We start from the raw sequence: 20,343 nt of genomic DNA on the forward strand, positions 1-20,343 counted from the left end.
CTTTTGGAGGAATCGGGCAAATAGGATTGAGAAGCTTGTTGGAATGAGAGAGTAGCTCTAGTCAAAATTATTTTAATGCAGTTCATGTGAGAAATCAGTTCTGTGAAATTCTTTTGAGAAAAATTCATTTCAGAAAGCCTAAGTCAGTAAAATGTATCGGAGAATTTTATAATAAAGATGCCTAAAAATACATTGGTTTTTTTTTTTTGCCCTGAAAACATTGCCTATACATAACACAAGTGGGCTGTTTAGTTAGTCCCATGTGAAAATTATTTGCATTATACATTTCTATTTCAAGTTGTGAATGAAGGTACAGATATATTAAATAGTAAAACAGTGTCAAATAAAAAAGCAAAGTCTGAAATCTTCAAATGAAGTTTATCCATCTGTTTAGTTTTTCCACTATGCAGTTTACAGTACCATGGTCAGCTTAATGCATGATTGACTAAAGGGAGTGGGGGAAGTCAAATAACAAAAGCTAATTTTTTTTATCAGACATCCTTTGACATCAGTCATTTCTGGTGAGTGGGACTTGGCTGTGGACCACCTAGTCATCTATAATACAGTGGAACCTCGGGTCACGAACGTCTCGGACCACAAGCAAATCAGGTTACGACCAAAAAGTTTGCAAAAACTTTTGCGTCTGTTCATGACCACACACTTGGGTGACGAACAAGCCAGTTTCCCTTCCGGTTCATATGTGCTGATGATTTCCGCTTGTGTTCAGTCTCTCCCTGTGCAGCGAGAGAGAGAGCGCGAGAAGGAAGTTAAAGAATGCACCAGGCTTGTTTTTAAAGCGACTGCTTTCAGCATTGTTTTAATCAAGTTGTATTTAATGAAGACTTTTTTCTATTGGATTTTAACCTCCCCTTCTGTTTTTATGGGATCATTTATTTATTGAAGAATTCTGAAAGCACTGCACTTTATTTAATTTGGACTTTGTTTTTGATTGTTGTTTTGTTGATTTTAATAAAAGCACTTGGCACTTTTTGCACCATCTGATTGCTCCATTGTAGTGCCTCACCGTTGTGCTCATCAGTAACATTACCAATGGTGACGAGTTTAAGGGCTCCCGGAAGCGAGATGGAAGCATGCAGCGAACCCGCATCGTCACCGACTTTACCTCAAAACTGTAATCTTCTCTCCACCCAGTTCCTCCTCACTTCCTTCATGCCAGAACTCAACTCATGCAAGATTAGTTTTCTTGGTTGTTTATGGTTATTTTTTGTATAAATTACAGATTTTTAAAATGTTCCTTTTTTTCCCTGTGTTTAAAACTTAAACAAAAAAAGTATTTACAGAGAGTGGTTTGTAAGGCAATAGCATGAACTCTTGAAATGTTAAATTTCTTTGTTTAAGGTTTTCTCAGTGTTATTCAATGTTTTTACATTTAGTTTATTGTTACACTGTGCATTCTGTGGTATAATTAACTATTTTTGTGCTTAAAAATCTTTTTAAAAAATATATTTACATACAGTCTGGAATGGATTGATTGTATTTACATACAGTCCTATGGGGGAAATTACTTCGGGTTCACTGTACTCTGTGCAATCCCAGGTTGAACACATTGAAATGAAAACAGTTAATCAAAGCTACATTTCATGTGCTCCATTAACTCTGTAAATATTGTTTATATGGTTAGACCGCAGAAATTATACCATAAAGCTTACTACATACAGAAAGCATACATAACACATACATAGGGACATGTGAAACTATGTTAATCTCACTGTTTTAAATGATTCACAAAATAATTTTAATCAGTTGTTCGATGTTTTTTGGTGTTTTGTTTCACCTTCTATTTTAAAAGTAAAAAGAAAAATATAGGCAATTGTGTCTCCACTAGTCATATTTTGTCTTACTTAGAGCAAATGTGACACAATAAAATTCAGAATAGCCACTGTGTAGTGGTCCTACATTAACCCTCATAAGATAACCTGGGTCAGAAACAGAAATTAAGATTTTTACATTAAAAAAAGGTATAGCAGAGTAAATATTGTTTAAATGGCAGATTTTTTAAAGAGTTTCAATTGTTATTGAGTATACATTAGCAAGACTGCTAAGGGTGACTGGAAAGCATGAACTGTGTTGTTTTGGCAGTTTTGGTGAATGATGCTTTTCACAATCAATATTCTGTTTGAATCCTCAAAAGTGGTACTTTTTTTGTAATTTTAGCAGATGTGGTTGGTAGTGGAATAAAGATTTTGCCATTGTTAATGAATTTGTATTGATTTCAAATATTGGTTAGAAAATTAATCAAATTGCACTGCTAAAGATTAAATTTTATCAAAAGCACCATCAATAATTAGTTTTATCGACAAAAGTAACTTTTTCAACTGTAGGGTTATCCCTGCAAGCCAGAACATAAGCATATTGAAAAATGAATGGATAGTTACAATATATATACTGTTAAATACTTACTTATGCATACACGCAACATCAAATTATGTATATTTGCATTATGAAAGTAAAATTATCAATGAATGACATTACCTTCAGCAAAATTGCAGAGGATCAGACTACTGCCTTCCTAATACTCAAAAACAGGACAAACACTAAAGCAGAATGGTTCTGACTTCTTTGTTTTAAGTGAGTCTATAACATGCTGGCCAAAATAGTGGAAATGGCTTAACCTAATGTAATACTATGAAGACACTGATATGCTTTCTACTGTTGTAATTTCTTATTGTGATACCACTTATCTCAAGGGAGATTAAAAAAGTAATTAAACATACTCCCTTTACATGATGGGAAGCTGTGTCTGCCGTGTCTTTCCTTGCTTTATTTACACCATTAGAAATTTTCATTTTTGGTGTTGTAACTTGCTGTTTAGTGTTACAACTAAGTTATAACTAAATAAATTACAATTTATTGGCAAGAATATAAAATTAGGCGCAATATTGATTTTATTAATGATTTTCCTAGAGCTGATGATGTGGCCAATTACTGAAGTTAATATTGAGTTTTTCTGGATCTTTTAAACTGTTGTGTGATTATAATTTTTAAATAATGTGAACTGAAATGACAAAAAAAAAATATCGAAATTAAGCTTAAATATGTGGGGATTCACAGGATATATTGTACTATTATTCAAATTTACCTTAAACCCAGACGTTATTAAAAGAGTACCTTTTTAAGGCTTGTTTTAGGATAGTAGGAGGACACATGGATAATCTGCATGCATAATTAGACATTAGGTGCTGTGCTGCCAGAACACAGGGATCAGTGTTATGTATCTGGTGTCAGTACTCGTGATTTTCTCATTATGTTTAGTTAACGTACACTTTAAAAGTACTGCACATTTTAAATTAATTTTTTTAACCACGTCTGGGATGGAAATTCAAGGGTTGAAACAACCATGATTGGAAGACCAGGGTGTCCCGTTGTAATTAGTGCTGTTAGAGAGACAGAGAAAATATCGCACAGCACTATCGGGCATGATAGAGCACTATCCCCCTCCTCCTTTTCTTTATCCAGAGTTTGAACTTGTGAATCTACCTCTTTACATTGCAGTTTTGATCAAGGACATGTAAAATAAAATTCTTTGACATATATTTAAAAATGTAAAAATCATAAATATAATTGAGAGGATGGTGTTGATGAGAGGAAGAAAACAAAATTTAAATAATGGCAAATTTTCCATATTTTTGTTTATAGTTTTGCAGTTAAGTATGACATACACATTACACTCTTTCAAATTTATTTTGAAGTATTTATGAAGGTTTTCTTTTTTTAACATGCTTTTGTTTTTTTAAGCCACTTTCTACATTTATTTCATGAATTATTCTTGTGCTTCACAAGCTACTTAGCTACATATTTGCAGGTTTTTTTTTTTCTAGCTCACATCTTCATTTTGAGTGATCATAATCAGTATCTATGTCAGCAAATGCTTAATGTTTTCATTCGACTACTGTAAATACTATGCATTTCTGTTTGTGAATTTACATTCTAAAAATGTGGCCTAAATACATTTTGGAGGCCACTTAAAATTTGAAATGCATAATTAAATACAAATTTTTGGTTTAATAAGTATTACCTGAATCTGAGATGCAGTTATTACAATTATCCTACTTTTTTGCTCTGCAGACTTAAAGTAAAAAAAAAGCAAGTAATTCATTTCAATTATTTTAATTATAATTAAGATATTTTTGAATCCCATTTCTAGGGAGCCAATGTTCCGTCTATACAGCCGGCAGGTACGAAGCAAACAGGTCGCCATTAAGCGGATGAATGAGATTCAGAAGAGTATAGATGGATGGGAGGGAAAGGACATTGGACAGTGTTGCAGTGAGTTCATCCTGGAAGGTCCTCTCTGCCGAGCTGGTGCAAAACATGAACGCTACTGTTTCCTCTTTGATGGGCTTATGATCAGCTGCAAGGCTAATCATGGACAGTCCTCTCGACTGCCAGGGTCAAGCACCAGTGCTGAGTATAGACTGAAGGAAAAGTTTGTATTACGTAAAGTGAGGATTGTGGATCAGGAAGAAACACAGGAAGTGCGTAATGCTTTTGAAATTGTTGGAAAAGATGAGAATTCTGTTGTATTCTGTGCAAAAACTATGGAAGAAAAGAGTGCTTGGATGGCAGCGCTGGTTTCACTGCAGTACAGAAGCACTTTGGATCGCATGCTTGATACAGTCCTGTTAAATGAAGAGAAGGCCCAACCTTTGCGCCTTCCATCACCTGAAGTTTACCGTTTTGCAGTGGAGGACTCTGAGGAAAATATAGTCTTTGAGGACAATGTGCAGAGTAAGACTGGTATTCCAATAATTAAGGCTGGCACAGTGGACAAGCTAATTGAGAGGCTTACTTATCACATGTATGCAGGTGAGAAGACCAAACAGAAATTGAAAAGCGCTCTTTGCTGTAATAAGTAGTAGGTACACTTTACACAGGGTAAATTTAAATTCTGCTTGGGTTTACTAGCTACATTAGTTCCTCCTTTTTTTTTTTCCTCCTTCCCCCAAATATTTTATTTATTTGGTACAGCTAAGATGTTCCATTCAATTTATTCCAACAACAGTATGGTCTCAACTGAATTTTTAAGAAACAACAATTAGTATTTATAAAGACATTCTTTAGATCCAGGCTAATACCTTATTCATTTTACTATTTCAGATCCCAATTTTGTACGCACTTTTTTGACAACCTATCGTTCCTTCTGTAAGCCATATGAGCTGCTGAATTTGCTTATAGACAGGTATGTCTCCATAGAGTTTCTGCTCCAAATATAGGTTGTGCAACAAATATGGCATGAAGTAATGCATCATTGTTGCTTCAGAAAGTGATTGGATATTTTAGTTTTAGGAAGATATGCCATTTGGCAATATTTCATGCTTTCAAATTAAAAATGATTGAGCTTGATTTTCACTAGTTTACATCTCTGTTGTTCAGTTTCTTGATATGGTTTATTCTTTAGGATTGAAATTCCAGATCTGGAACAAACAGAAGTGGACACAGAGGTTCTTTGGAATCGGGAACAGCCAATGGCAGCAGAAATACAGAGGTTTCGAAAAGAATATGTCCAGCCTGTTCAGCTTAGGTAATTTTGTTAGTGTTTTATGTACTTCTAAGTAGGAGTCAATATGCCTTAAGTGAAGAGAGAGACTGAAGACAGAAATATTGCCCTTTGTATTATATAAAATAGAATAATAAACTGAGATAGGAGAATTTCAGCAGTTGTCCTATTTTTTGTTGGATCGGTATTAAAGTTTTGATTCCAGTATCAAAACCTTATTATAGGTACCAGAACGTTTTCAAAGCAAGTAGCAGATATCTCCAAACCCTAGCTACTTCTTGTCTGTGTGTGAATAATGAACAACCATAAGATAAGATAACACTTTATTAACCTACAGAATGTAATTTTATTAAACAAAAATGAAAAGTTACCACAAATGGTCTTTAGTTTAATTGTAAAAATACCACTTTAATATAAAACAAAAGGCTTCTTCACAGCTTGTTTATAAAGGACCTTCATGGAAAAAAGTGTAAATGGATAAAAAAAAAAAATTGAATCTATTTTGGAATTGGCCAGTTCTAATAACACAAAACTGGTGATCAGTATCAGCCTGTATTTAGTAAATGTTTTTTTTTTCTTTTTCTGGGCAGATCATAACTTGAAATAATAATAATATTGAATATTAGATATTGTTACATCTTCAAACACACTTTACCTTGCTAATCATTTATTGAAACAATTGGACTTTTTCTTTTAAGTAGTCTCACAATGCCTTGCTCTGTGGTTTTATATTTTATATGCTACCCATCAAACTAGCTTCAAGAATACACCTTAAAAACAAATTCGAAATATAGTTAAAAGGTAAATATTAATTTTTCACTTTATTTTCTAGAGTGCTCAATGTTTTTCGGCAGTGGGTAGAACATCACTTTTATGATTTTGAACGGGATTTTGACTTGTTGCGCAAGTTAGAAGAGTATATTTCCAGCTCAATCCCATTTCGTGGTGAGTATAGCTATATTAACTTGATCATGTAAAGTACTGATATGGTGCTGGCTGAATTTGTATTTGCTAGTGTATACATTTATGTGTCTTTCAGCAAATCAACATGATTGAGCCCTTTAGTGGAGAAATGGGTAGCTATCCGCAATGTTTCAGCAGATAAGAGAATTTCTTTGTACCATGCATGTTGTGCTCTGCAGAGACATAACGTTTCTTTTTTGAAACAGGGCCACTCATTGAGATATTTGTAAATTTAAGCTGGTGTCACACTTTTCCAACAATGTTTAGTAGTAGTTTCAATATATATAATTTTAAGAACAGTGGTGATTTATAGACACAGTTCTCACTTGTTGCAGTCACTTGTGAAACTATTTTATTATTGTGTGCCTGGATAATACTAATGTTCATTACTGTGTTTGTCTACTCTTGCCCTTTAAGATCAAGACCCACTATGAGATCCTATTTATACAACTGCATTTAAGTGATGCCGTACTGCCAAGTCACCCTGTAATATCCCACATAGGATCCCATCAACATAAATGTGTAAGAGTTATGCCTCAAGTATTTCACTTCACAGTATTCCACATAGGGACTTGCTAGCACCAGCACCAACAAACATGCAGGTGTCCCCGAGACATACAAAGGCTGAGCTCTCTTTTGGGTATACAGTAATCCCTCGCTATATCGCGCTTCGACTTTCGTGGCTTCACTCTATCACGGATTTTAAATGTAAGCATATCTAAATATATATCACGGATTTTTTGCTGGTTCGCGGATTTCTGCGTACAATGGGTCTTTAATTTATGCTACACGCTTCCTCAGTTTGTTTGCCCTGTTGATTTCATACAAGGGAAGCTATTGGCGGATGGCTTAGAAGCTACCCAATCAGAGCATGTATTACATATTAACTAAAACTCCTCAATGCTATAAGGTATGCATCCCGCGCGGTGCTCGATTGTTTGCTTGTCTATGCCTCTATCTCACCCTCTGACATTCTCTGCGCCGGACGGAGGGCCTGTGAGCAGAGGTGCTGTTTGCACAGAAGCTGTTTGCCTAGTGGATACGGACGCACCTCTAAGAAATGCCGCTTTATCGCGGTGCTTCCAAAAGCACACTTATTGATTTTTTGATGGTTTGGTTAATCTCGCTCTCTCTCTCTGACGTTCTCTGCGCCTGACGGAGGAGATGTGAGCAGAGGGCTGTTTGCACAGAGGCTGTTTGCTTAGAAGATACTGACGCTCCTGTAAAAAATGCAGCGGCAAACTTAAAAACACACATATTGATTTTTTGATTGTTTGCTTTTCTTTGCGAGCGCGAGCTCTCTCTCTCTGAAATTCTCTGCTCCTGAAGAAAAGAAGATCTATTTGCATTCTTTTAATTGTGAGAAAGAACTGTCATCTCTCTTGTCACGGAGCACAGTTTAAACTTTTGACTAAAGGGTGTTATTTCATGTCTAGAGGGCTCTAATAATGTTAACAGTGTGGGAGAGTTTATAAGGGCTTAAAATATATAAAAATAACTACACAAACATGGTTTCTACTTCGCGGATTTTCATCTATCGTGGGGGGTTCTGGAACGCAACCCCCGCGATCGAGGAGGGATTAATGTATGCTACTTACCAACGCAACAAAATCTTATTTCTACCACACTTGCTCTTCTACTGTATATGATGTGACCTCTCAGCCTTAATCTTGTGGGCAAGAAAGCAACAATCTTCCCACATTAGGTCCCCTAATGTTTATTTCACTCACTAAGGATTTTAAGACAAAGTATTAGAATGTAAAAGCATAGTGGTATTTATTAAAGTCTAATAATACCAATACAAGGTATACAAAGTATAATAGAAAATAAGATGGACAACAAAAGTCTGAATATAGCTTTAGGAAAGAATCCTGAAAATTAGCAATGTTGAGGGAGGATGCTGTCTTGGGTGGCATTTTAACTTAACAATTGGTGTGATGTATAAGATTGCGTTCCACGTTGTCAAGATGAAACGGGGTCTCTCTCTCTCTCTCTCTCTCTCTCTTTCTGCCATTGGTTCCTATGTTGTTTCTCTCCTTTATTTCAATGCCACTTTTTTCCACCACGATCCTTTAGATGGGCCATTATTGATGTTGAAATTGCACATTGGGTCTACAGGACATTTGATATTATATAAATTTGACTATTACCTTTCCTTGTGATGTATGATTCTGCTAATAGTCTTTTGAACTTGTACTCGTCTCCGCACTGCTTTTCTGTTTCCAAATAATAAAGTGTCTGAAGCAGCTTTTGATCCTTTGGCATCTGCAATGTTTTCCTTTTCCTCTACTGTTAAGTTCTAAACAGTCTGAAACAGATGCTTTAAAGTTACTGGTGCAATACAAGAAGAAAATATAAGAGATTACTTTGAATATGAATGTGGTGTTATGGGTCCACAGCTCGCTTAGCAAAGGCCAGTTTTTAAATAGATAATCACCGCGCTCGCGGTTTCGTGAGGGGACATAGTGGTTGTAGCAAGCCGCGGGGCGATCTGCAGTGTGGGCGTTTCTCACCTAGTGCACAAGTGAGGAATTGCCCACATCCTTGATTGTTCCCGTGGCTAATGTGCTGCAGCTGCTATGGCCCCTCACTGTATAAAAGAAGCGCGAGTCGGTTGGGAGAGGGAACAAATCGGAAAGAAAAAGAAAAAGAAGTAAACGAAGGTTGCAGCCGGAAACAGTGAGACGAACGAACAGGAGAGAGAGAGAGCAAGCAAGTCGATGCAGCAGGAAGCGGGTGAGCGAGCGGCAGCTGAGTAGACAGCCTGGGTGTTTGGCCAACACCTGGGAGAAGTAGTGGTTATGGTCGCTCCCGCAGAGCTTGTTTTGAAGGGCGGGAGTGACCGGAAGGTGCAGTACTCTCCGCAGAAGGTAGCGAGAGTCGGAACTTGGGATGTGGAGTTCCCTGCGTGAGAGCCTTGGTCACAGAGGAATTCCCAAGTCACTGTCAGGGGGAACCGACCAGAGCCAAGGATCGGTAAGGCGACTGGCTGTAGTAGTAGAAGCAGATATTGTGAAGTTCAGCTGCAGAGAGAGGGCGTCTCACTTGTTGCGGGGCCCAGATGGGTGAAGCAGGAGAGAAGCTGGAGTGAAAGACACCGAGCTTGCTAATGATTTTAAAGACTGTTTCCTGTAGAACGTTTTAACCTCGTTTTAAAGGATTGTTTTTCTTATTGTTTTTTTTACCTCCGCGTTTGTCTTTTCAGGATTATTTATTTAATGACTCTTTTTTGGAAAGCACTGCACTATTTATTGAACACTGTTTTTGTTTTGATTGTCTTTTTAATAAAAGCACTATGCACCTTTTTGAACCATCCCCTTGCTCAATTTGTTTATTGCCTCAACTGTCTAGCTCATCGGTGACATTACCGACGGTGTTGGGTTGAAGGGCTCCCAATTGGTGATGGGAGCGTAGAGCCAAACCCGCATCGTCACAGTGAATTGCCCCTGTAGTTATATTGTCTTTTAATTCATTCTGTTTTAGTTGGGCAAAATTAAAACTTAATACAGTACAAGCTGTCTGCAGTTTAAAAAATTGTCTGTTGAGGCATTGATTAACTTATTTTTCCAGGCAGAGTACTAATAAATGAATGAATTAACAGATTGATAATTGTTATTGTTGATTTTTTGTATGTTAGTGAAGAAGTCAATGATTTTTTTTTTTTCTTAGGTAAATCAATGAGGAAATGGGTGGAATCTATTAAGAAAATCATTAATCGCAAGAAACAAACCCAGTCAAATGGATTCAGTCACAACATCACATTTGAAAGCCTACCCCCTCCCATTGAATGGCACATCAGCCGCCCAGGGCAGACGGATACATTTGAACTCATTACCCTTCATCCTATTGAAATTGCTCGGCAACTGACACTTCTTGAGTCCGATTTCTATAGGTGAGTTACATTCAGTATATTGTTTATCAAAATTTGTAGCATCTCATGGCAAAATTTCATAATTCTTTAATTTATACTTTGTAAAACAAACAAATGCTTCTGCTCAAAGAATCAGTTAAATGTGCAGTTTTTTGCAGTTTATTCTTTTAAATGAAAGTTGTTGTGAAAGCATGCATTTTCATGTTCTGTTTGCAAAACTAGCAGTGGTGTGGTTGGTGCTGATTAAGACTAATCTCAAAAATGAGAAGGTGACCATTAGATTTTTGTTACATGGGTGATCAAGATTATCACTAAGTGCACCAGCAGTAGTCCATTATTACTGAATGCATTTGCAGGAAATCCTGCATTTGTAAACCTGGCAGTTCTGGGCCGTTTCTTCCTATATAAGATTGTTCAAATTGCTGCTTTTCGTGATCTGCTGTCTTTAAGCCATTCATTCAGTAGATGCTAACATGCGTTTACCTCAGAATTCTTGTAAAAATAGTATTTATTTTGTTTTTAAGTTGTTACATACCAGTGATCAAATGGTTAGTATTGATTATGTATCTCCCCTAGAGCTAACAATAACACCCAAATGGACACCATTACAAATGTGAAACAAAAGGCCTGACTTACCAAATATCTCCACCTTAAAACAGCGAGCGGACAATTAAACAAGAATTGTATCCCTTGTTTAGAAAGTGTTTCATAACACTGATGACTAATTTGAAATCCTTTATCACATTTCTTTAGCACAGTTTTCCTAGGGAACAGAAGGGCACCAAAAACTTTTAAGAAGCAAAATGGACTTGGTCTGGTTTAGAGAAGTACATGTAATTCTAAAGTAACATGCCTGTCTATCTATTAAGCATGAAATATATTTCTAGCTAAAATGGCACAGAAATGTATTCACAGAATTTGAAAATTAAATGAAGAATTGTGTGACTACACTTTCCATTGACCCTTTTTCAGCAATCTCAGATTTTGTTTAGCCTTTGTGAGTCTAGCTACTTAGTATGACATATACATACTTGTTTTGAAGTCTATCTGGAGTGATGAGTTTTTACATTCTTTCTCTACTTATGTTAGAGAACCCACCTCACTCTTGTGAAACCTACGTTGGAAAAGTAGCAATATAATTATATAAAACCTGAAGAAGTAATTATGAGAGTTGCAGTTTTATGTTAATTGTGTAGCAATCTAACACCATCGTTCTCATTTTCCTTAAGAGCTGTACAGCCTTCTGAACTTGTGGGCAGCGTCTGGACCAAAGAAGACAAAGAAAAAAACTCTCCTAATCTTTTAAAAATGATCAGACATACCACTAACCTGACTCTGTGGTTTGAGAAGTGAGTAACGTGCAACTGTTCTAAAAGGAAATGTTAAGAAGTTTTCTTAAGACTTCTTGATTCACTGAGAAATTAAAAACTTATTAACATCTATTTTAGAATGCCTTATTTACCTTATGTATCTCATGTAGTATTTAAGTACAAATTTCTTTTACAATATAATCATTTATGTTGACTTGGATAGGATGGTATGTGATGAAAAGTAAAGTGGGTGGGGTGAAAATTAATGATAAACGGAGGAAATTTATTTGTTTTCAGTTACTTCCAAGATTGGATAGAAGTTGTGGTAGAGGAAATAGAGGAACACAGAACTTTCCTAATTCATGTTTCCTCTTCTATTCATGATTTTCATGGGTAGGGTATCAATATGCAACTGCGGCCTAAAACGTATACAGTTTGGGAATTTAACTGTTCCACCTCCATTTCTACATTTTTCTCACTGTTTATGTCACGATTAAAGTCGACATGTTGACTTTATTCTCGTTATTTGTCATTAAAGTAGAACATCCTAAACTAAACTTCATCTTAAAATGAATATTTAATTTACTAGATATTCTCAAACCCCGTCATAAGTTATGTAGCATATTAACTTCTTTGTGTTGTGTTGTCCGAGCCATGATAATTGCTACATGCTTCTTAAACTGACTTCCTCTTGCACTAAGAGGAGGCGCAGGCAGCACACTGAATACATTAATTTCATGATATTCCTGCTCCCTGAACATGTAGAATGCTAAGATAAATACTTGATATAATTTTCATGATGAAATGCATTAAAGCATGTATTAATCATGTGGGGGCACGGTGGTGTGGAGATTGCACTGCTGCTTTGCAGCAAAGGGGTCCCGGGTGTTCCCTGCTTTGAATTTGCATGTTTTTCTGGTGGGTTTACTCCATGTGCTTTTAGTCTCCTTTCAAAGTCATGTAGGTTGTGGGGTTTTGTTTTGCTATATTGACCCTTCTAGTGTACATGTTGCTCGTATTCACCCTGCGATGTGCTGGCATTCAGGATCTGCTCCTGCCTTGCACACAATGCTTGCTGGGATGGGCGCAACCCTGAATGGATGGCATAACTAAACATGTGTAATGAAGATTTTTTTAAAGTTCTGAACAGTCCGTGGGATAATGTATAACTAGCTTTAATTTCACAAAGATGTTTATCATGTGGTGATTGGTTAGATGGAGAAAGAAAAAGGAAGAATAGGAGCTGAGGGTTTGGTACGTCAGACAGACAAGCACGCATGCAATAATGAAATTTGAACAATATTTAAGTTAAACCTATGCGATACCCATTCATACATTCTGTTTTTTGGAGCCTCGTCACACCTGCCATAAAGTTCTCTACACTGAACATACACCTGGGGACCCATTACTGCGAGGGAGCAGCACTGCCACCCCACTACTGTGCATGTTTAATACATGCTTTAATGCATTTCATCATGAAAATGACATAAAGTATATATCTTAGCATTCTAAATTTTCAGAGAGCAGGAATATCATGAAGTGAATGGATTCTGTGTGGAGATCGCTGCTGGCGGCACCTCTTAGTGCGGAGGATGTCAGTTTAAGAAGCGTAGTGATTAACAACTGGTTTGGGGAACACAACACAAAAGCATTTAGTGTGCTACATTAGCTTATGACGTGGTTTGAGAAAACCTAGTAAATTAAAAAATGTTTTTAGGATGAAGTTTAGTTTACAACATTCTCCTTTTTTTATAAAATAAACTATCAGAATAAAGTGGAAATGTCGACTTTGATCTCGACATAAACGCAGAGAATAAAGTGGAAATGTCGACTTTAATTTCGACATAAGCATCAAAAATAAAGTGGAAATGTCGAGAATAAAGTCATACAGTTTGTTTTTTTTTTTTCTTCCCTGTGTCTGTATTTTTTTCTTCTTCACCATGGCCCTTATACGATTCCGTAGGACTATACCACAAATTGCATTACAAATGTAAATTGCAGCTTTATTGTTTATGTATATAGCTTAGCTTGAAGCACGGTCCATATTAATGTAATTTGCCTAAATGATGGTTCAGTTTGTAAAGATGTCATCACCAAGTTCCACTTGTTTTATTTTATTTTTATTTGGTGAATACTGTGTAATGCACCTGGGCTTGAAGTCTTGAAGTAATAGTATTATTACTGGAAGTTGCACTATTATTTATGTTATTGTTATTATTTATCTGTATAATAAAAACCCAGCGCCGTGTCCGGGTCCGCGTTCCTTTTGGCTGTATAGCCGCCCCGTAGAAAAGCCCCAGTCCGTCCCCTCTCAGAATTCCTGCTTACCCCCCTCCGTTCTTTCCCCTTTGCTTTTATTTTTCCTGTTCCCGAAAATCTTTTCAAAACAAAAGTAAAGAAATAGACAGAGCGTCACATTAACGTCTTCTCCTCTCTGCCTATTAAATAATCAATAAAATGAAATAAAAAAATCACAAAAGAAACAGAAACCACAACCTACCCTTACAGCGTCCACCGCGCTTTTGGCGTTACAGCCAAACACGTGGTGTATGCAGGTTATGAGGTGTGACACTAATTAACGCCCGTACTACAACAGATTATATTGTTCATATACTACCGGTATTAACTATTTACATGGATCAACTCTTTTGGGGAAGTTCATAACAAAAAAAAATACGTTATAAATAACGTGCACTTGAGTATTTTGAGCTCCGCGTCTGAGTCGGATGGTTCCCCTGGTCACCAATTTGTGTGTTTCACTATACCCACTATGCCTGTCCGTCTTCAGCTACCCATGTGCACTTGTACGGAGGAGACCTTACGGAACAATGCCAAAACGAAACACAACTAAACCTGCTGCTGCGAGAGAGGACCCATTACAGCGTGATCACGAAGCAAAGAGGCAAAGGCGTGACAGTCCGACAGTCCCTCGCAAGAAACGGACACTCGGCATTCACACAGATTAGCTCGACGATGCATCCCTGCTGCACAACGAAAGGCAACTGAAACCCCTATAGAGAGAGAAGACAGATTACGCCGTGATCGCGAAAGAAAGAGGCAAAAGCATGCCAATGAGACACCCGACGAGAGGTCCTTATGATTGAGTCCTTCATCTGTGGTCATCCAACGCGCAGCGTAGTGCGTGCCAAGTTGCTAGTTAGTTTAAATATTATGCAGTTTAAAGATGGTAAAGTTGTTTAAAAAGTCACTTCATCGTGTCAGTGAACAGAGATTGTTAACATTAACAGAAAGTGTAGTTGGTTTACAAAAAATATTTACTATTGATTCCTTTTCTAAGACATGTTCAGTGCAATACAACTTTTGACAATCACCTCTGGATATTTTACTAAGTCTAAATGCCTCTTTGGATGGTTGAAAATATGTTGTCAAAATTATAGTTTAAGTTGTTTGCAAAATTTGTTCAATAAAAAGGTTCTATATTTTGACTGCATCTGTCATGCAGTGTAATTCCTTTTCCATTAGTGCCACCCCCTTGACAACTATCACTTTATGGGGCCATGCAAACCTGTATTAATACTTGTGTGCACATAAATTTTTTTTGTACAGTGTACAATGCTCATGACAGTGGAATTGGTTATTCTTAGCCAGTCTACTGCAGTAACTGCTCTGGAAAATGTGGTTATCATCCACTCATGCATGGGAAGAAAATACTGTTGAATACCGTAAAACTGGGATAATTTAGAAAAATACCATAATATAGAATTTTGGTCATACCTCCCAGCACTACTTGACACGGATAAAACAATTTTGTGGTGCAAGACTTTCGGGATAATATTAAACATTAACATTATTAGCACAAACGGTAACATACTAACAGTGCATATGCACTACTGTTTGTATATTGCAATTAGTGGTGGTAGTTGCTTTATGGACTGCGTAGACATGGGTCAGAGATAATAATGTGTAATATTTTACTCCTGTGGGCTATGTAAATAGTGGCATAAATTTGCTCCTTAATCCACAGGGAAAAGACTTCAAATGCTCCTTTGTATCAGACCACTTCAAAGCATGAATAGTACTATTTATTATTGCCAAGAGAATAATCTTTTTTAGACATGACAACACATACCTTTTTCACCTTTCTTGCTCATCTCTTTCATTTTCAGTCCGAACTATTACCATTTGTTGCTGGAACACCTGCCAAACTGCAGCTTTCATGGGATTATCCATATTTACTTTCCCACTTGGTAGCTTGAAGATGGAGGTCACAAATAATGCAATTGCAACTTCTGACTTACCAGCGGTACTACATAATAAATGCAGTAATTGCTTCTTGCTATTACACATCTGCTGTCTACTTATTGGTGCAATATTATGTCCAAGAAATTCAGCCAAAGTTCAGCTTGCACTTATAATATTTAAAAAATGTCCTTTTAGATACCTTTTCAGCTGTACAGATCAGCTTATCCTTGATTGATGTTTTTTTTTCTTATCAGATTAAACTCCAAGAATACTGACCAAAAGTTGGTACAGCCACAGTTTATCCACTCATTTTAGTGTTCACTCCTGACTGCTTGTGGAAAGGGCTACTGTAACTTTGTACTCGCGGGTGACAATAAAAAAGTAGAAAATTGGGGAAGAGCACTGCTTGATCTACAGTTTACATGCCTTTTTCCAACTAATAAACTAAAGATAAGATTTTTTTTTTTTTTTCTCCAGGTGTATAGTGGAAGCTGAAAACCATGAGGAGAGGGTTGCAATTTTAACCCGAATAATCGACATCCTCCAGGTGTTCCAGGAGCTGAACAATTTTAATGGTGTGTTAGAGATTGTTAGTGCAATCAATTCTGTGCCAGTGTATCGACTTGATCATACATTTGAGGTAAGTACCCAAATTCGCATCCCCCCCTTCAGCTTATTCTTTTCACACTTAACCTCATGCATATCCTCAGCGCAGTCTTCAGAAAGTTTAACTTTTTTGACAAGAAAAAATGTTCTATGTGATTGAAACCTGCAAATATCAAAACGTCAACACGAATACAGTAAGAAAGATATGTCTGCTGTAGTGTTGCAGATTTAGTACACGTCCTTCATGTGACATGTTTTGAAACAGTCAAAAGTGCACTGCCTGACATCGCAATTGGGGCAGTAGAAGCATGTTTCTTTGCACACTTTTTTTTTTCTGTTGCTTTAGCATAAGAGGCTAGGAAGACTGTGCCCGATCCACACAACTAATGAGCTTCTTGTGTTTTAGATTACTACAACATAAGGTTGACTTCCACATTTCCAGAGGTTGAAAATACAAAAACGACTAGGTTTGACATTAACAGAAGTTCGTGCTGAGTAGACATTTATGTTCTTTGAGGTTTTTTTTCTTGGTTAGTTATAAACAATGACTGAATGAGAAATTAATATGTAGAGCAGTCAAGGACAGTGAAGGGAGGATGCTGGAATATGCCACTCATGAAAAGTCTGCAGACATGTGCCTGTGTTCTAGATCTCCTGACAACTGCCTGAAAGTCAGGAAGCACATATTGAACAGATGTTAAATTCAAGTTGATAAAAACATAAAGAATCAGACTTTTCTTATTTCATGGGCTTATTGCTCATGACTCAACTAATAATTTTCACAGTAAATGTAAAACTGGGGCAGAGCACAAAGGTTAAGAACATTTGCCCCCACATACTTAAAGTGTAAATGTACTAAATGTGCTATATATTGCCCTGACATTTTTCTTATGTTGTATTTGAATAGGCTGTACCTGAGAGGAAAAAGAAAATACTTGAGGAGGCTGTAGAACTTAGTCAGGATCACTTTAAAAAGTACTTGGCTAAACTCAAATCAATCAACCCACCTTGTGTGCCTTTCTTTGGTAAGAGATTTCATTTTCATGAGGAGTTCACATTTTTTATATTAAAGTGATGATGCTGTCTATTCAAGGTATCACAAACTCCACGAAAAGTGCATTTTATAATTTGTGTTTTGTCAGTAGGCTTTACATTGCTAATTTGCCCAGTATGATCTTTTAAGATTTTTATTCCTGCATTCTTCCAGGGATATATTTGACAAACATCCTTAAGACAGAAGAAGGAAATCCTGATTTTCTGAAACGCCATGGTAAAGAGTTAATTAACTTTAGTAAGCGTCGGAAGGTGGCAGAAATAACAGGGGAAATCCAGCAGTACCAGAATCAGCCATACTGCCTGAGAGAAGAGCCTGATGTCAGGGTAGGTGGCTGACTTCTTCATGACCCTAAATTCTAGGGTTGAGTAGAATGTGTTTTTGAACACAGTCAGGTTATCAAGAATACAAATTTCTTGGCATTGATTAAAAAGACATTATTAATATGTACTGTGTATTTTTGCAGTATCAAAAATTAGAAAAGATAACTTCATTTGTTGCTGTGCAATTTCAATTAACTGAATGCCAGTTTCTAGTTAATTAAGATGGTGGTAAAGTTAAAATTCAACCTGTTTTAATTTTTAGAAATTTTTTGAAAATCTGAATCCCATGGGAAATATGAGTGAAAAGGAGTTCTCAGATTACCTGTTCAACAAGTCCTTGGAGATAGAGCCTCGTAACTGCAAGCAGCCTCCTCGATATGTAAGTACATATCTTACCATTCTTCAGAGTAGATTATTTCAGTGAACTTTCTTATTAACAGAGAATGTGTGTGTGTACTGGTTAATATTATCCTTTTTCAGTCTGTTTAAAGCATTGAATCACAATTCTAAAAAAAAAAAATGTCTACCTAGATGTCTGTATCCTCTAAAACCAGCAGAACTTTACACAATTTCTAATCAGAGAGGTTTTCGAACTAGGAGAGTAAAGTTTCTGATCTTCTCACCTGAGGATGTCTAATTTCAAAAGTAGAAAATGCAGGGGATGACAAATTGCACAACTCTCAGACAACATTCCAGTACAGTTTCATATTTCCAACAAATTGTATGCTTGCCTCATTCTGACAGCCAAGAACATGCTGCCTGACAATGCTAGTGCTTTACAATGGCTTTCCAGGTATAGCAAGTTCAACTGTACTGTTTATCTCTTATTCCATTCTGTCGTGTTATGATAAACGCATGATATCAGAGAGACGAGACAGTCTACTGTTTGTGCTTAACAAAAAAAAAACACTTTCCTTATCTTTCATGCCTGCATCAGTGTGCATTTTACTTTTGTACTAGTATTGATTGGATGTCAGGTCTTGCACACACACACACGAACAGAGCCCACCACTACAACTTAACAAAAATTAAACATGTTTCATATTGTAGGTGTGAGATGCAAACTGTTTGGACAGAGTTGCTGGTGATGTCCCCACAAAACTGGTGGTCAAGGAAGTTAGCTGCAGCTGCACAGAGTCACTATTTAAAGGGTTCCTGCAACTAAAAATATCACGAAAAAATTTAGTGTGATGGGGCCTTACTTCTTGAACCAGGCAGGCTACACTAGGATAGTTTAGCCAGGCAGTCAACATTTTTGGTAGCTCTCTTATAAACTGGAAATTTAGGTTAAAATACCCATTTCGTCCATACCCCTCCTCCCCAGTTCTTTTCAAATAATGTATGTGAGACAGATTCATAATGGCTATATACAGTATGTCAGTCTGGTACCAACCAGACTGTTACGACTCTAATCAGAGTCGAAGTAATAATTATGTTGGTGTGATCATTTTAGATCTGAGATCAGCTAAAATTTAAAGAATGACCGTCATTACTCAGTTTGCCTATAGATGTCAGAAGGACGGATGCCAAAACCGAACTGCCCAAAGATAGATTTTGACGTACCAAACAAATGACGATACGTTCTAAATTACTTATGGTTCTGGAGCTGTTGAAGGGTTTAAGTCAGTCGACGATGTTAGTCCTGGAAAGTACGCCCCACCAAACCAACGTTCCAAAAACCAACCGAACTTACTGTTATCTGCTCGAACCAACACTGACTTATTATACTCCACCATCCAGCGGCGTCACTGAAGCATTCAAACATTCTTAGCCAATCATGCAATACAATACAATACAGTTTATTTTTGTATAGCCCAAAATCACACAGTAAGTGCCGCAATGGGCTAACAGGCCCTGCCTCTTAACAGCCCCCCAGCCTTGACTCTCTGAGAAGAGAAGGAAAAACTCCCAAAAAAAACCTTGTAGGGAAAAATGGAAGAAACCTTGGGAAAGGCAGTTCAAAGAGAGACCCATTTCCAGGTAGGTTGGGCGTGCAGTGGGTGTCAAAAGAAGGGGGTAAATACAATACAATATACAGAACAGAACAAATCCTTAATACAGCATAATAATAAACATTTTAGACGTATGGAGCAGAATTTAACAGTAGATGATATCACATAATAAGATTTGGATATTTTTAGAGTCCTGGAGACCTCATCAATCAAGCTGCCTCCCCATTTGGCCATTCCACGGCTGAAACGTTGCTCGGCTAGCCAATCCGATTAAAGGACCCCTTTTTCCAATGATTACTGTGATCCTCCATCAGGGATGACTTTACCATAGACAAGCAAACAACTTGGCAGGTGATCCGTGGCACCAATTGCCACATTTGAGTACAGAGAACAGAAACAGAATAGGTGAGGGTTAGTAACAATTTATAACAATTATGTTACTTATGTTTTAGTGCTAATGACTAACAACAGAGATGCAGTCTGTACAGTTAATCAGCAGCACTAGTCCGAATATGCTAAGCTGAAGTAGTGAGTCTTCAGCCG

At 37.0% G+C, this 20,343-nt stretch overlaps 1 protein-coding gene across 1 annotated transcript in view; it reads left to right on the top strand.

The window, feature by feature from the left end:
- sos2 (son of sevenless homolog 2 (Drosophila)) overlaps nucleotides 1-20,343 on the top strand; it is a 107,781-nt gene that overhangs the window by 79,982 nt on the left and 7,456 nt on the right. Inside the window, exons 10-19 of the mRNA XM_039740992.1 lie at nucleotides 4,166-4,827; nucleotides 5,119-5,200; nucleotides 5,420-5,542; nucleotides 6,351-6,463; nucleotides 10,151-10,373; nucleotides 11,582-11,701; nucleotides 16,343-16,505; nucleotides 17,379-17,496; nucleotides 17,679-17,851; nucleotides 18,111-18,227. Coding sequence (XP_039596926.1) covers nucleotides 4,166-4,827; nucleotides 5,119-5,200; nucleotides 5,420-5,542; nucleotides 6,351-6,463; nucleotides 10,151-10,373; nucleotides 11,582-11,701; nucleotides 16,343-16,505; nucleotides 17,379-17,496; nucleotides 17,679-17,851; nucleotides 18,111-18,227 — 1,894 coding nt within the window. The remainder of the gene's footprint in view (nucleotides 1-4,165; nucleotides 4,828-5,118; nucleotides 5,201-5,419; nucleotides 5,543-6,350; nucleotides 6,464-10,150; nucleotides 10,374-11,581; nucleotides 11,702-16,342; nucleotides 16,506-17,378; nucleotides 17,497-17,678; nucleotides 17,852-18,110; nucleotides 18,228-20,343) is intronic.

The sequence above is a fragment of the Polypterus senegalus genome, chromosome 18 (genome assembly GCF_016835505.1).
Source record: "Polypterus senegalus isolate Bchr_013 chromosome 18, ASM1683550v1, whole genome shotgun sequence".
NCBI classification, from domain to species: domain Eukaryota; kingdom Metazoa; phylum Chordata; class Cladistia; order Polypteriformes; family Polypteridae; genus Polypterus; species Polypterus senegalus.